Source organism: Castor canadensis, chromosome 9, assembly GCF_047511655.1.
Source record: "Castor canadensis chromosome 9, mCasCan1.hap1v2, whole genome shotgun sequence".
NCBI lineage: Eukaryota > Metazoa > Chordata > Mammalia > Rodentia > Castoridae > Castor > Castor canadensis.
Window position 1 is genome coordinate 113,891,504 of NC_133394.1, and position 18,058 is coordinate 113,909,561.

The following is an 18,058-nucleotide window of genomic DNA, read 5'->3' on the forward strand; positions in this document are numbered from 1 at the left end:
AACACTCCAGGCTAATACTTTCCTGCTCTAATCACCCAGGGCTAGGTACCAGACAACTAGCAGCAGTCCCGGTATCCCAGAGTTCACTGAAATTACTTGGAAAAGCAAACCCTAAACCTGCTCAGCTTGCTTACATTTCCTTGCTCATTCCTTCCCACAAAAACCACTCTGCAGGCTTGTGCCCACATTTTCCCATTGCCCCTTCTGCCTCGTGACCAACCCTGGTGCGACTCCATGTGGCCTGCCCTGGCTTGGCCTGCCTGCTGCTTCAAGGGATCTGTGACTATAAAACTTTCCTTCTCAACAGTCTTTTCTGTGTCTGTATGTCTTACCATACCTGATTAAAAGAAATTTCAGGTACATTTTAAAACTATATTAAAGATGTCTATCTGGGAACGACATGCTTCTAGCCTAGGAGGTTGAATGATTGTAAGTTAGTGCTAATTGTTAAGGCCTTATTAACTTCACTCTTCCTTATAGAGGACAGTCCAGATATATTTGCTTGTTATCCCTTCATGTTGGGTCTTTACTCTGAATTTCCATCTCCTTTACTAACCAGTAATTTTGGCTACAAAAATCTAGGAGGAACCCTGAAGGTTCCTCTTCACTCTGTTCTTTTGGCCTGGAGCTTTTTGAGGTGGTTCCTAGACTTTTGGAAAAAATAAACTAATGTGTAGCTTCCTGTTTTTTGTGGGTCAAGTAGGTCCTCTATTTTTCTGTCTCTCACACACACGTATACACAAGATTCATTTATGGTATTAAAGATGCTTTAGCTCAAATAATTTAGCTGTTTGAAACTTGACTTCATCCCTACAATAAGTGAAAATAGAACACTTAAGCAAATCAAACTTCAAAATTAGCTCTTTTTCTTACCTCTAAACAGATTTCTATTCTTAACCCACTTTGTAGAAAGAACTACTATATATTCTTCTCAGAATTCTATTTCTGTTAACACCTCAACACTGTTATATATCTCTAAATATTAAGGGAGATGGCAAAAACAAAACAAAACCACCTTAACAAAATCTCTGTCCATTAAAATAGTAAATAATAGGTATGATATAAATTCATATTCTACCTGAACCAAAACCCAAACAAAAACCAGTTAGGAAAAAAAGCCTATACTAATTCTTGACAAACCAAGTTTTCCTAATTTAGTAGCTTTGAATCTTCATATATATGTGTGTTTAGGCACAATGGTACCACCCAACAGAGTGATAGATTCTGGAATCACTGTATAATTACTAGAATAATAGATTATGTTGATGTTAAAATGACCCCTTTTCATGGAGTGGAGTGATGGGCAAAGTAGGCACATGAGTTTGCTTGTAAGATTCTCTATGAAACTCACTCACTGTCCTGGAATTTCTTGACACACAATTAACTCTTGACTTTCTGCATCTTGACTTCAAGCCCCAAAACTTACCAACACTTAGAATAGTGTTCTCCAGTGGAACAAGTGCTGGTCTTTGGAACAGGGTCAGGAGTTCAAAGTCTATCCTTTAGCATCAGAAAAATGTTCAGAGGGGAATTCTTAAGTAATCTAGTTGTGCTAAGTGATTAAAAAAAATCCTCATATTGAGTTAATCCATTTATGAATTAGGAATTCATATGAAGAACGTCTTCTCAATGCTTTACTGTTTGGTAGGAGGAAATTGTTAATAAGTTTTGTGTTGGTTATAGTATTTTCCTTAACAAGCTGTAGAAAGTAGAAATAAGAAATATTTATCTGTACTAAGATAAAGCCCTGTTGCTTTCAGTTATTTTATATGACAGTTAAACAGTTTATATATTGTATTTTGGTCTGTTTTTTCATAAGTTTCACAGATGTATTGCAGTGCTGAATAAGGGCATCATATTGAAGGAATAAATGAATAAAACTTCGATTATCTGTCAGTTGCACATATTCTTCTGTTGCTCCAAGCAATCTCATATTTATTTGGATTTTTTTAGTTTGTATATCACATGATTATAATTTCTACACTGTTAAAGATATTCTGGTATATTTATAATCTGGAACCAATTACACAGATTTTCTCTCAACTATAGACTGATACGGAAGCATGCATTCTTTTAGGACATGTTAAAATTTTTAAATGCCAAATTAAAAGAATATAATTCACAACAAGATTATTATGATACTTAAATATTTATAATAGATTAAAGCATTTATGCATGCTTTATAAATAACATTCTTTTCCCCAGTTAGAATCATACAAATTAGATTTGTATGACATTTTATTCCTGTTGAATGAATTAATGAAAGCTCTTTTCTATAGTATATGAGGTATATAGTTATTCTGCTTTATCCTGAAATGTACTCTAATGCAGTATTTGAGTTTAACATTATTTTTTCCTTTTTAAAAAAAACTTTGACGGTGCAAGGGTTTGAACTCAGGGCATTATGCTGGCTAGACAGGCACTCTATCAATTGAGCCATAGCGCAAGCATTTTTTGCCTTTTAGTTATTTTTTTAATAAGGTCTTGCTTTATGCCTAGGCCTGCTGGACTACAGTCCTCATATATGGGCTTCGTCATTCCCTGTTACTAGGATGACAGATATATGTCACTGTGTTCAGTCATTCTTTGAGATGGGGTTTTGTGAAATTTTTGCCTGGGCTGGAAACCACTATCCTCCCTTTCTTTGCTTCCCAAATAGTAGGATTACAGTCTTAAGCCACCATGCTGATTATTTTTTGTCATTTGTTTTTTTGGGACAGGGTCTGAGTTTTTTAGGACATTTTTAAATTGCTCTTATATTTTTCAAAAGTGTATTTGATAGTTTGGGGACAGAGTGGGCACAAACACTCATTAAAATAATCTCCTTTCAATTGATGAACTGTGTATGAGAAGCTGTTTCTCTTAATGTGGATTTTGTTTTTGTTGTCCTTGAATGGCTTCTGTGTAGTTTTTGTTTCCTAGAGTGGTGTAATGGTTTTCCATTAAGATGCTATGACTCTGACCAGGGTACTTTATCATGGTTACAGTTTTCTTCTCAGTAAAGAAAGTAGGTGAGATGATTTCTAAGGAACTTTGTAAGATTTGAATTCCTCTTTATGATTTCCAGCTGTTGTGTTCTGAAAATAAACTCTAGAACATAGTTTACAAGAAAGTAGTGGCTTGATGTTTGCTTTGTTCACTGTTATATCCCCAGTCCCAAGAACAGTGTCTGGCGCATAGTAGGAACTCAGTACATGTTTGTTGAATAAATGAACAAAACCCTAAATAATAACCTACAACAGGAAGAAATGAATGGATTATATTCATTGGCCGGGAAGTACATTTATTCAGCTGTGCAACTAATAATAAACCTGATTCTAATATGTTCTGGTAAAATCTTTCAGTGGTCTGATGTTGTCTTTTGGGTAAAGACTTAAACCTCGGACTTGTTTTAGAAAGCCTATTTGATGTGCTCCCTGCTTATTGTTTCAGCCTTCATCTTCTCCATCTCTTCCTGCTCCCTCCTTCCCATTTTGTCTACATGTTCATAATCTTGGCTGCAGCTACATTTAACTTCTTTCTGGCCCCCAGTTTCTTGGTATCCTCCCTTTTGACCATTCTATACACTACTTTTTCCTCCCCACCTCCACTTTTGTCTTTGCTTCCAATAGATAGAATCTTTTATTTCCTATTTCAGCTCATAGTATGTGACTTTACAATTGTGAGTTTATTATCTGTTGTCTCTAACTAGACTTTATAAGCTTGTTGAGAGAAAGTCTGGGCTTGACTTGCTCACCCTTACATAGTATTGTAGTTCTAGTGCAGGGCTCAGAGGGTGTTGGTAGTCTGAGTACACTGCCAGCCATTGGCGTAGTATGCAAAGCACTATTTTATTTGTTGTACTGGGGTTTGAATTCAGGGCCCTGTGCTTGCTAGGCAAGTGCTCTATCACCTGAGCCACTCCACCAGTCCTTTTTTGTGTTGGTTTTTTCAAGATAGGGTCTTATGAACTATTTGCCCACACTGGCTTCAAACTACAATTCTCCTAATCTCTACCTCCTGAGTAGCTCGGATTATAGGCATGAGCCACCAGCACCTAGCTAAGCCAGAGTTCTTCTGTTCTTAATATTCTGTGGCCACTTTTCTCCCAAATTTATTGAAATAAATTCTGTTTAGAAAGATTTTTGGTTAGTGACTAACATGATAAATATAAAATAGGGGAAGTGGAATTTGGAATGGAGGATGCCACATTTGCTGTCGTGGTCAAGGAGAAAACAGTTTAGCTGTACCAAAATCAGTCCTGGCATTCTAGTGGGTGCTTAGCAAATATTTCTTGATTGAATAAATGAATGAGACCTAATTAATGCCCATCTGGAGGAAGTAGATTCTAGGCAAAGGGAATAGCAAGTACCAAGGTCCTGAATTCGGAACACCCTTGACCCTTCAGTGGTCTTAAAGTCATGCCAGTGTGACTGAGGCCTAATGGATGAAGCCAAGAAGTGGGAGATAAAGTTGTACACATAGGAATGTACAAGTCCATATAAAACTGTAGGCAAAGGTAAGGAACTTGGACTTAAACTTAACAATTGCATGGAGACCTGGCAGAGTTTTGAGCAGGGGAATGATAAGGATCTGATAGCTTTAAGAAGTTACTATTCTCTAGTCAAGCCATCATAGATTCTTGTTTGGATTATGGCAGTAGCTTCTTACCCTGTCCTATTTTCCACTGTTAGTAGTGAATAATCTTTTAATAATGCAAATCTGATCAGGTCAGGCTGTTGTTGAAAACTCTTCAGTTGCCCTTGGAAAAAAAGTCTGCAGTCTCTAATATGGGTTGCCAGGCCTGGAAGGATTTGATGTGTGCAGAGGGTGGTGTCAATCTAGATCTTTCTACTTTATCCTAATTCTTTTTATTTTCTTGAAAAAGTCTCAAGTTCTCTCTAAGGCCCATTGCCCATGAGGCTTCTCTGCTTGTCCTCCATTCTTCGCTGGCTGAATCCTCCCTAGTCTTCAGGTATTAGGACACAATTCTTAGCTACTTTTTGACTTCCACCTTGCCCTTGTGCCAGGTTAGGTTTATACACTCGAAGAGCTTCTGTCCTTGTCTCCCTGCAAGAAGATGCTCAGTTCTAGCCTCCCTGCTAGATGTCTACCTCTGTGTGACAGGGCACTGGAGGCTCCTCACTGAATGTCCAGCCCACAGGAAGTGCTTGTATTTTGAAAGAAAGAAGGAAACACTGCTTTCCAGCGCCAAGGGTCTATTTCACACACCCTGCATTGAACTGATTTCATTCCCATTGAGGTGAAGGCGAATGGATAAGTTTGTTAAAGATGAAGTAATTATTTAAAAAGGTACTCAAGAGAAAAGACAATGAAGTTTCTGTGAGTAATTTACAAACTTACCGTTAGAGCTCATTAAGTTCACACTGAAGGAAGCGATTATTCCCTGATGTGAAAAACTATGACTCAGCTTGATCTCTGTTTACAATTAGTTGCATTGTTTTTGTTGTTATTGTATTTCTGTTGGAATATTGTGACTGTTACTTCAAATCCTGAGTAAGCTCAGCTTCCTGTGCATGCCATGAAGAAACTATTTCCCTGAGTTGAGTCACAGAATAGTAACGTGCATTCATATTTCATTCTTAGTCTCTTAATTATGTGCCTTCTCTTTGACTGAAGTAGCACTGTGATTCAACATTCAACCACCTTTTAAAAATTAATGCTGTCTTTTTTGTATTTTATTTGGTGATGAATATTTCCTGTTTGTTTCAGTGGATTGCATTTGACATTTCATACTGGCCAAACCATGGCAGCTTCTAAGATTTAATTAAGAGTTGAGTAATTCTGGTGAATAAACAGCCAGGAATGAGCTGAAAAGACCATATCTTCATGTGCAGAAGTCTCTTGAGACTATTTCTAGCAGGTTTTAACTATGTGTACATTATTGGTTTGTAGTCTTCAAACATGATAATTTGTCAAAATATTTTGATTTTTAAGGATATAGGATAATCAGTTTATCAAAAAAAGATACACATTTAGTATTCACTTGGTATTTTATGTAGTTACAATGTAGAAAGTAGTTATATTTCATAATGCAATGGATCTTTTCATAGGGCAAATATTTTACTTTTAATTGTGTACGTCAAAGAATCTGTTGTAACAAATAAAATTATGTTCTAGTAGTCAATGAATTATAGTGTATCTCTTTGGAGGATATGACTTTAAAAACACAGAAGGTAGAAAATTGCTTGATTTATATTCTACAAGCTGTTGGAAATGTTCTTTTGTCAACTTTTTTTATTATTTTCACTGGATTTGTGAAAAAGAAAAAGGGTTTTAGTAAAAGAAATAACAGCATGGGATATTCATCCATCTTTTGCTGAGCTTTCGAAAGTTCATCACGAACCGGGAGCCGGTGGCTCACACCTATATGCCTTGCTACTCAGGAGGCAGAGATCAGGAGAATGGAGGTTCAAAGTCAGTCTTGGGCAAATAGTTCGGGACACCCTATCTTAAAATAATCCCACCACAAAAAAGGGCTGGTGGAGTGGCTCAAGGTATAGGCCCTGAGTTCAAATCCCAGTACTGCAAAAAAAACAACAGAAAAAAAAAAGTTCATCATATTAGTACATGTGAACTTGGAGCACCAAAACATAATGGAAACCTTATAAAAATATAGCTTGTTAGAGACCAGTGGAATCTCAGACACTGGCATTTTAGTTCAAGTCTTTTGTTTTGCAGAATTGCGTGGTATCATGGTTAATGAACAGAGTTTGAAGTTTACAAGGAACTAGATTTAAGTCACACTTTATTGGCTATATAATTTGGACAAATTATTTAATCTCTTTAAGATTCAGTTTTCTCACTTATGAATTGAGCCAGTGGTACTTATCTTGAGGGATTGTTGTTCAATGACTATGACATAGTGAGTTCTTAGTATATTAAAATAATAATAAGTATTATACCTATAAAGGAATATAAAGTCCCAGAAGATTAACTGAATTACAAAAATCACAAAAACAGCTCATTGGCACTTCCAGTGTTAGACTTGCGCTCTAACCATCCTTTAAAATTTTTAATTAATAATGAAATGTTAGATTTTGGCTCAGATTTACGAGTCATAAAATAACAAGAGAATATCTTTTCTTTCTTAAGGATATAATGAGCATACAATAAGAGCTAGTTTAGAAATAATGCTTCTCGGCAATTTAGTATTTTGCACTTTCAGTTTTATAAATTACATATATGTAGAATGTTTGAAAATTCAACAAAGTTTTTTTGCAGGGAAACATTTAGACAATGAAGTTGGATAAAAGTGGAAAATGATTAGTATTGTATAACAAAGTGGCTGTCAATGGCTGATGGCGACTACAAGGGGAATAGTATGTTATTAAAAGCAGAATTCTAAGAGAGCTTTACCTTCATGAGTTTATGTAGATCTGCTTCATTCTTCACTTTATTCTGTTCTATCTATGTGGGGGCCACATATGAATTTAAAAGGAGAATGTGGATGTTCAGTGGATGTTAGAAAAGTAAACAAACATGAAAATTTGAAAATAATCAATATTCCACATAATTGATTCTCTCTGATGATTTTCTTACCACCAAGTATGACAGGGTTTAGTAGAACGATTACTGGGCTTAGAAGTCAGTTGCTTCCGTATGAGCCCTGGTTTTGCCATTTGCAGGTTGAGTGTACTTAAGAAAGTTAGCTGGCTTCTCTGAGGCTCTTTAAATTGGGTCAGTGATAATGGCTTAGCTCATGAGGTGAGGATCAAATGACATTTAAAATGTTTTGTAAATTTTAAAATGCTTCTAAAATGGAATGTAATGAAGGCAATTATATTTTATTTACCTTTTAAAAATCCTTCTTGATTTAGTTATAAAAAATAAGCAGTTTTGGGGTGGGCTTGATTATTAAAAAGATATTTACCAGATGTTCCTAAACTTAAGAGAAAAGACTAAGCAAGATAAAGTAGGTTTACAATAGAGCACAAAGGGTTTAGATTAAGTATAAATAGGACCTAATAGTAATTTGATTTGTTTGAAACTGTGTTTTTCTCAGGCATATTATATAAATTTCTTCAAGGGCTTTCAGAAACTAAAGTAGAGTTTTATTTTCCCATGTTGAGTTGGGTAGAGTCATGCTGAAGCTGAAAAAATGATTAATATTACCTTTAATGTTCACTTCTTACCTAAGATTTGTACAGCCATTTGATAGTATGGATACATGGAATCTGAAATCCTCATAACAGTAGAATTGTAATTTGAAAATGTTCTGTGGTGTGCAGTCTCAGAATTTCAATGTAATCAACTGGAGAGTTGAGAAGTAGGTTCAGAAGTCATTGCTTCATAGAAGAACTCTATATTCTTATAGCTGCCAGGGCCTATGTAAGCTATTCTAAAGTGCCTTATTTTATTCCTGAAAAATAAAAATTCTTTACATCAGCTTGTCTTACATGGGGAGATTACTTCATTTGGAACTTTCAGTGTGTATCATGAATTGTTCATTATCTGTTGCTGACTAATCATACTGGAGCATGAAGCTCCTGACAGTGATTAAATACTTGTATATGCAAACAAGTATGGGAAAGACTACTATATTTCTAAAGTGGGCTTCCTACAGTTATAGAAATATCTTAAAAGAAAATTTTGTCTTTTGATTTTTTACATTACTACTACCACTGTTTCTGTGTTTATTTTATATTTCAATGAATTTTTTTGACTTAAAATTCAACATCAGGAGTTGATTTCATGTGAAACATCAATTGTATGAAAAGTTACCTATTAGATCAACTTTTATGAGCATATTAGAGAAAGGCAGGGAGTTAACTCCCACAGTCAACTCAGACTCCTTTGTAGGAATACATGTGTGAACCACCATCTATCACTGATAGAGTGATGTAGTGAAGAATTTTGTTCAGGAGACACAAGAGATACAGTAAGTGTGACTTTGATTCCCTTCAGTGTTAGTTAGAGAACCAAATCAGTCCATGAATGTTCACTTGGTAAACTTAAAGTGACTGTGTGTGATGTGGGATGTTAGTGTGATGTGTTTGGAAAACTATTTAGGACAGGAAGTAGGTATTAGGAAGTCAGACATATCTAGGCAATCAGAATTGTTTATATCAACAAACTGAGTTTTAAGAAAACATGACACATCTATGTGTTAGTGTTAGAGATCATGTAAACTTTGTGTTTTTTCTAAAATGTTTTAGTAGACAAAGCTAGAGAGCACAAACTCCAAGTATATGCACTAATCATGATTTTATGAATACAAATACTCAATAACTAAGTGAATTGGTCCAATATACTACAAACATGTGATCATATTGAATTATAGACCACAAATATAAGACATTCATTATAGTAGTAATAGTAGTAACAAGTGCTACTGCTTACATTTACAATGAATTAGGAAAGTGCTTTGTGTAAATAAATTTTATTTAACCCTTACAACAACCCAATCTCTATAAATGAGAAAACTGAGAAAAAGGAGAATTACATTTACAAAGTTACAGAACTAGCAAGTATCATTTATTCAATATTGAGTGTACCTGTCACAGATCTGGCACCATTCTAGGTAGTGGGGGGATAGTAATAATTAAAACAAAATTCCTGCTTGCATAGAAGAATCTCACCTTTAATCAGGGAGATATGCAACAAATAAACCTGGAAATATATAATTAGTCCCATAGTAATAAGGATTAGGTCGAACACAAAAGCCCAATAAAGAGGAAAGAGAGTACTAGGATAAGGGAGGATAAAATACTGGAATGGGCTTTATCACTCTTTTATACAGGGTTGTGGGGGCCTCTCTGATAAGGTGACATTTCAGGAGAGAGAGAGAGAGAGAGAGAGAGAGAGAGAGAGAGAGAGAGAAAGAGAAAGAGGGGGAGGAAGGGAGGGAGAGAGAGAAACTGATTGATTTTATAGGAAGAATGTTCCTAGCAAGTGAGAGAAAAAGGTCCTTACGGGAGGATGATAGAGGAGACCATGTGTTTGGAGTGGGTGGCAGGGAGATAGTTGAGTTCAAACACAGCTTACTCTGACTGCAGAGCACACATTAGTCGCTACACTAATATAAAGGGCAATGACAACATTATCCAGCCCACTGTGATCTTGACACATACTGTATTGTGAGATACATATTCTCACGGAAAGGAGGAAGGTAGCAGTGTTTTACTCCAGAGGTTCAATGTTGAAACTATCTGAGAAATCTGTGTGATCTGGGGAGAGGCACTTTTGGGAATAAGAGTAGGGAATGATTGTGGACCATTAGTTTGGGAAACTGGGAGTGTAACTTCCCTGCTTAGAACTCATTAGTGATTCCCCATTGCTTGCCAAACTTTAAAGAAATTAGATATCTTTCTGAAAACCCCATAGCAATAGACTTACTTTTGGATTATGATAAAGACTGTGCTTATGACTGCTGAGTTACATGTTGCTCTTCTCAGAGTATGAAATCAATTACAAACCCCTTGGCATTCTGTCACTTACAGATTGAAGCCTGCCAGACTTGACAAGAACACAGGGGCCTCATATTGTATCTCCTACCTTCTCTTTGTCCTTATGTCTACGGCCCCTCCCCTTGCAGGTTAGCATGGAGCAAAACAGCCCTCAGTTATATACCTAGGACAGTGCACATTTCTGAAATAACCTCCTTTCTCTTGTTTTATGACTAAGATTTTGTATTTTCCTTCAAGGTTTTTTTTTTTTTGCCATTCTCCTTCATAGACTGACTTATAACTTCTTCCCTTGGCTGCTTTTAGAACTTATGTTTCTTTGTACTTGCTCACTATTTCTAGTAGAAATTGTTCCCTCAGTTTCTGTCCTCACAGACAGGATTATATTTGCATAAAAGTCTATGCAAACTCCGATCACAACTCTTATCATCTTCATCTCTTACCTTTTTTCTTTTTTATAATTTCTTTGCTTATGTGTCTGCCTCTTCTTCTAGATTATAAGTCATTGGAAGTTTGTTTTTATCTATATCCCAACCAAATATAGAACTTAGTATGCAGTTTACCTGCTCACTTAAATAAAACTTAAGGACCACAGATGCAGACTTGGTTTAGGATCCTCTAGAGAAGCAGAACCAATAGATTGTATATGCAGTCATAAAGGGGGAATATATTAGATTGGCTTACACAGTCAGAGGCTAGATAGTCCCACAATGGTTGTCTGCAAGGTACAGAACAGGGTAACCAGTAGCTGCTCAGTCCAAGAAGCTGGAAGCCTCAGAACAAGAAGGATCATTGATGTAGCTGCCATCACTACCAACAATTAATATAAGTAAAGGCTTCTGTAAGTGCCATCCTTCCAAACTAAGGCCCAAAGTGGAATATTTCAGGCCATGGTTACTTAGTGTAAGTCTTCATTTTCATTCTAGGGTGAAGGCCTAGAATCTCTCTGGAGAGTTGCTACTGTGAGTCTATATTCAAAGGCTGAAGAATCTGGTGTCTAATGTCTGTGGGTGATGGAGGCAGAAAAAAAAGTACGTGCTCAAGAAGAATTGAGCCTGTACATTTCTATTGGCTTCCCCCCCTTTTCTGCTTTCTGTACCATCCACCTATTGGATGATATCACCCACATTCAGGGCATGTCTTCCACACTCAGTTCTCTGACCACATGTGAATAATCTGTGGAAATAACCTCATAGACACACCAGAAGTGTGCTTTACAAATTTTCTAGGTGTCTCTCACTTCAGTCAAGTTGACAACCAAGATTAACCATTACAAAAATTATAATGATGAAAGCTTTGGTCACATTAAAATAAATAGAATATGTTGAACAGAAATGTTAGCTCACTCTGGAAAAAACAGATGATAATAAAAAATAACTACTGTTGAAATATTATTGTGTGCCTGACATTAACTTGGTGCTAAAATACAATATTTCATTATTCCTGATCAAATCCACACTTGAAAGATGTATCCTGTTAGGTCTAACTTTATAGGCAAATTAATATCTTAATAGGTATAACTTTTACAACTGAATTTTAAAAATGCATTCTTTTTCAAATTTTTGCTAGCAGGATAATAAAGGAATTAGTGGGACTTTAAGTAGAGGAAGAAGTCCTTAGAAAGGGACAGAAGTTGTCCTTGTTTCTTTATATTCAGTTTTGAAAACGTTACTACAAATGTGTATACTTGGCTGCATGGCAGAGATCTTCCAGCGAGAACAGCACACTCATTTATAATGTAGACATGGTGTGTTGGGTGAGACAGAGAGCTATTGGGGAAGTGAGCCCAGATGAGGCTCTGCGTAATGCCATGCTTCGGGTGGCTCTCAACGGTCCATTGTGAAAGCTTCCGTAAGTGCTGTCCTTCCAACCTGAGGCCCAAAGTGGAATACTTCAGGCTGTGTCTACTCAGTTCAAGTCTTGATTTTCATTCAATAGGAATCCTACTAAGTAGGAAATCTATTGAGTAATTTTTGAATAGAACTTCTCGTTGCTGATTGCTCTGTGTTTCTTAGACAAATATGTTGTCTCAAGTTGATATGCTGCGTATAAATACTGATAAATCATTTTAGCCATACATTTAACTTTGGCTTACATACATTTATATTACTCTGACAATGAATTGCACCCTGAAGTATGTTTAAAATCTTTTAAAAAATAAGCATATAGTTTTCTCATACTTGTTATACAATATGTCTTTTCTTCCATTTTGTCTTGATTTTATTGTTCCCTTAATTTCTCAATATTTTGTGTCAAGTAAATGAATTAGATATTATTTGCTGAGTCCTAGTACTTCGGTTTACCAACAGGAAAGACCATATTAATGTTCAAAAAAAGATATTTAAGGTTTTGTTTTGCTTTCAATGCTTTCCATTTCCCAGTAGAAACTTATTCTAAAACTGTTTGTGTCTCTGCTGCAGTGACACCTCAGCCAAAGCCCTGTGGGAAGCTTTACTGAACACCAGGCACAAAGAGGCAGCTATGGAGGTTCAGAGACATCTAGTGGAAGCAGCAAGCAGAGAGAACCTGCCCATCAAGATGAGTATGGGTAAGCCTTCCTCTTCCTCCAGGACAATGACCCAGGCTCTAAGGGGAAGCTTGCTTAAGCCTGCATTGAACTGTGGGCCAACCTAGCTAGCATGGAATCTAGGTAAAAGTGTTGAATACATTTGTGAACTGTGAAAGAATAGGGGGGGAATAAGTACTCACTGTTCTTGGAGCTCTGCAATGACCACTTTTCTCAGCCTCAACTTGGGAACTCTAGGAGAGTCCTTCCTTACAAAGAACAATTCTTTTTGTTTCTTCTTTCTTTTTCTTTTTTGCTGTGTAACCAATGCAGGTCTCAAACTTGTAATCCTCCTGTTTTTGTCCCCTAAACTCTGGAATTATAGGTGTACTTTCAGTTTCTTAATTAATCTAGAACTTTCAAAATCCGTTTAGACCATCTCCCCTTAATTCTGTTCCACCCCTACTCTCCTTTCCCTCCTCCATAATGGATGAAAGTGCTTTTATTGGTTTTGAATTAATGAATGAACTATTGTACTGAAAAGTCATTGAACAGGCAGGTAGGCTGACCTGGCTCCTTACCCTTACAGTGGCCCGCTAATTGTCCAGTCACATGAGTGTCACCCCTTTTCTTATCAGAAGATCATATACCTAATTTTTCTCATTTTTTGCACAGTGAGGTTTATCTTTGTTATTAGAAGAATTTGGCTGTGGTGGAATTTAAGTTTTAAGTGTCTTTTTCTTTTGATTAAAAAAGAACCACAGAACTAATGTTTTGATATTAGAAAAGAAAAGCATCTTTTTACTTTAAAAAATATGTTCAATAACTTAAATATGGAAAAATTTATGGATATATCTGATTAGTAGGTAGAATTTACTTCTGTAAACTTGGATTTTATTTCTCTATTATTATTATTTTTTTTTTGGCAGTACCAGGGTTTAAACTCATGTTGCACTTGCTAGGCAGGCTCAATCATTTGAGCCAAACCTCCAAGCCCTATTTCTCTATTTTAATGATAGCATTTCTTTCTTATAATCTGCTCTTTGGTATCTAGTAAATATTACTACATTTTGGCACTTGATATTCATAGTCCAAATTCTTATTTGCTTATGGGTACAAAAATCAAGCTATCAGGTTGAAATAGAACAAAACTTTGGAAGTAGAAGAACGCATGACCTTGGAGGAAAAAAAGTTACAGTGTTACAATATGAAAACACAGTCGTGGCTTTTAGTGTATTTCATGACTATAGATGACAGCTTTAAGGAGCATAATAATGAAAAACATTTTTTGAGGACTTATAAATGTTTATGTATATTATTTTATTTAATCATTGTAGTAATAATGTGATAGGAACCATTATGTCTTCCATTTTTCAGATACAGAAATAAACAAAAATTAAGTAAGTTGCTCAAGGAACAATACATCTGATAAGGTGTAGAACTGGAATTTTAATGCAAGTATTCTGATGCCAGAGAATATTCTCTTTATTTATAAAATTATGCTAATTCCATATAACCAACAGTAGACATTCTATGTACTGTTTTGGAGTAGAAATAGAGTTGCTATTAGGTCATTCTGACATCTAACTAGTTCCTTTCTTTCTTTCTCCCTCCCTTTTCTCCATTCTTCCTTCCTTTCTTCTTTCCTTCTTTCCTTTCTCCCTCCTTTCTTTCATGCCTACCTTTCCTTTCCACAATCCTAGGTGTGCATTACTAACAAGTGTGTTTACCTTAGAGTTCCTTATTCATAAGTAGGTTGAAACAAGAAGTAATTCATATTGTGAATCAAGAAAAGTAGGAATGCACAAAGGATTTTGATAATAAGGCTGATTTATATTATATTTCAGTGATATAATCTTATGATGCTATCACAGAGCATAAATCAATTTTTATTGCTCAATGCAGGACTCTTCAAGGATCAACAAACTTTGCTTTTCTAAAGAGCTGTATCTTTAAAAAGTAACCAGAGCCAGAAATTTAAAGAAAGATGAGGACCCCATGAAGAATTCAAATTTAGTTGTTTGAATTCTCTGTCAACCAAGAAGAAATTATATAGAATGGTTTGCTTTATCCCAAAACTCCAGACATGGGTGGGAAGAAACAGATGTTTGTTAGCAAGATTGGCTCATGGGCTATCCTTGTGCCAACTACAGTTTAATAAAAGATAACAAAGTGTAGCTACCCAGTTCTGCTTTGTGTCACTAGCCAGAATTTCTTGTGTGTCTCATTTTCTTATGCAAACAGATATACAACCATGAAAGAAAAAGAACTAAAAGTTTAAAACACAATACGACATTGATATTTGAAAACTGCCTATCATGTAGCTTATCATTAAAAGTCATGCTCTGGTGTCTTAAATGGCTCAAATGCTTTTCCTAGCAGTATTTAAAACTATGAAATGTACTGTAAACTATGCACTGCTCCCATTCCCTGTTGTAAATTTTACTGAAATATAATTTTTTCTGACTGTGATAAAGGCTTCTGGTATTTTTGAGACATTAAACAGATTTTTTTTCTAGTCTGAGGATTTTCTTATGTTTAAATTCAATGAGAGGGATCCCATGATTGAAACCTCATACCTTAATATAAAATTTCTTAGCACAAGGTAAATTCATATTAAAATATTATGAGCACCTAGAGAAATAAACATCATTCTTTTAAATGATGAAAGTTTAATTGCTAAAATAAAGAAAAATTCATTTTATCATTGCACATATAAACATATGTCATCTTACTGAGAGCTTGTTATTAAATTGTCAGTTAAGTAGATATGTTCCAGAAAAGTGATTTTTAAAACACTGAAAGTGAATTGTATTTTTCCCACTGGCTGCATAATGAAAAATGTGTTGTGAAAGTAAAAAACAAATAAACCCTAAGAAATCCATTTCTTTGAATCCAAAATGGCCACTCAGAGAAGAAATGATACCCATCTAAACTCTGCTACACTTTACGGAGATTCTTTCTCTGCAGTACCATTGTGGTTGACAGATCTTCGCCTATTTGTTCCATTGCTCTCTACAGAAGGGATGTACTCTTCAGTGTTTGATTTGTGGGAGAAAGATTCTATTTGAGCTGAAGTAAAACAGATCTCTTTCTGATACCATTTTTCTTTTGTAGCTGGATTTCTTGTAAGAGTATTCAATACTTGATGCCTCTGTTTATTATTTTAATGCTTATTAAACATTATTATCTTAATGTTTATAGTGTAGTCTGGCTTCTCTACTTTTTTTTTTTTTAACTGGAAAGTTTCCCAGTCCACTAAATATAAGAACACTTTCCTCAGTCCTTTTCCATCTTGACATCTTTGCAGTGTTCACTTCTAGATTACTGGTGCTTCTTTGTATATCTGTGTCTTCTTAGGCTGTCCTGATTGATGGAATACAGTTAACTACATCTGGAGGTGAATCACAGTTCTGCCACTAATTAGCCAAACTTTAATTTATTTATTTATAAAAGTAGGGAAAGAGCTATTTCCTGGAATTTGAAGGAGAATGAAAGCTCTCAGCAGCATAAAGTTATGACCGTGAAGCAAATAGAAATTGCTGTGGTTATATATTCTCTATCTACCCTCTACTAGCACAGTCTCTATACAGAATTCCAACTAGTTTTTCATTGTCAGTTTTGTTGTGATTATATTCTATTACCTCTTTCCCAACTTTCTTCATACCCCCACCTCCATCCACCCAACAGTGATCCCCAAACCTCTGTAACATCCTTGGGCTACATTTCTAGATGATAATTTGACTCATTTCACTGTGATACTTCTTAATTTTCTCTTTTAACCTTTGTGTCAGCCCACTTAATCATTATTTTCTTTTTTCTAAATTAAATGACATTTCTTTCAGCCATTTGTGAAAAGATTCTCCTTTCCCACCTTTATCCACCATTGTTCTCTCTTGCACTTGGAGTATATCATTTATACACATTATTTTATACCCTAATGTACTGTGTCTTGGAAAATACTGGTTCTCTAAATTATATCAATTTTTCAAATGCTGAAATATATTATACAATATAATAAAACTATTTGTTGATACTAACACTGATATTATTATGTCTTTCAGTCCTGGGAATCTAAAGATACAGAAGCAGGTATAAGTTTTCCAAAAGTTTTAGTTTTTTATATGAAAACTTGGCTTTTGTTGTTGGCAATATAAACTATCAGTGGTTTTCACTGACGTAACTGACTCACTTTATTCATATTTTGAAAAAGTATCTCAAGAGTCCTTTTCAGCTCTTTCCTCTAGTAAAAATTGTGGCAGTTTTCAGTTTATAATCACAGCAGTACTTGCTCTCAAGATCATCATTGTATTTTAGTATGCACTACAAGTGATTTTTGTGTATTTCCTATTTCTTTACACAGCATATTGATGGTTTCTTGAGATAAATTATTCAGTGTCCTTCTGGCCTTTAGAGTTTCTGCTGAGAAATCTGTTATTCTGCTGGGTTTGCCTTTATATATGACTTGGCAATACTCTTGCAGTTTTCAATATTCTTTCTTTGTTTTGTACTTTTGACATTTTAACTATAATAAGATGTGGAGATTTTTTTTTTGTTCAGGTTTATTTTGGGTTCTAAATGCCTCCTATACCTGGATGTCCATATCTGTCCCAAGATTTGGGAACTTAACTGAATATGTATTCTATGACATTAGCCTATACCTTGGATCCTTTGTCTAAATCTATTAATTGTACATTTGTGCACTTAATCATGTCCCATTGGTCTGTGTATTCTGTTCATAATTTCTTATATTTTGTTTTTTATTATTGTCTGAATGTGACAATTCATCAACCTTGACTTCAAGCCCTGATATACTTTCTTTTTCTTGATCTAGTCTATTGGTGAGGTTTTCAACTGGTTTTTTAATTTGACTTATAACCTTTTCACTTCCAAGAGTTCTGTTTGGTTCTTTTTCAGAATCTCTATCTCTGTATTGATATGTTTTTTCCTATCCTATATTGTCTTCCTTAATTCATTCAGATGATTATCTTTTTTGAAGTCATTTTTTTGGCAGTACTGGGGTCTGAACTCAGGGTCACATGCTTGCTAGGCAGGCACTCTACCACTTGAGACACTCCACTAAGCCCTTTTTGATAGATACAGTGTCCCATTTATGCCCAGGCTGGTCTTGAATGCAGTTATCCTA

General features: G+C 35.3%; 1 protein-coding gene across 6 annotated transcripts in view; it reads left to right on the plus strand.

Moving 5' to 3' along the window:
* The window catches only part of Scfd2 (sec1 family domain containing 2), a 413,685-nt gene that overhangs the window by 34,328 nt on the left and 361,299 nt on the right, over window positions 1-18,058 (plus strand). For all 6 annotated transcript variants that reach the window (XR_012435809.1, XM_074042264.1, XM_020161793.2 and 3 more), the window contains exon 3: window positions 12,827-12,954. Coding sequence is in view for 5 of the 6 variants with exons in the window: in XM_074042264.1 (XP_073898365.1) it covers window positions 12,827-12,954 (128 nt within the window). In the remaining variant the exon portion in view is untranslated. The remainder of the gene's footprint in view (window positions 1-12,826; window positions 12,955-18,058) is intronic.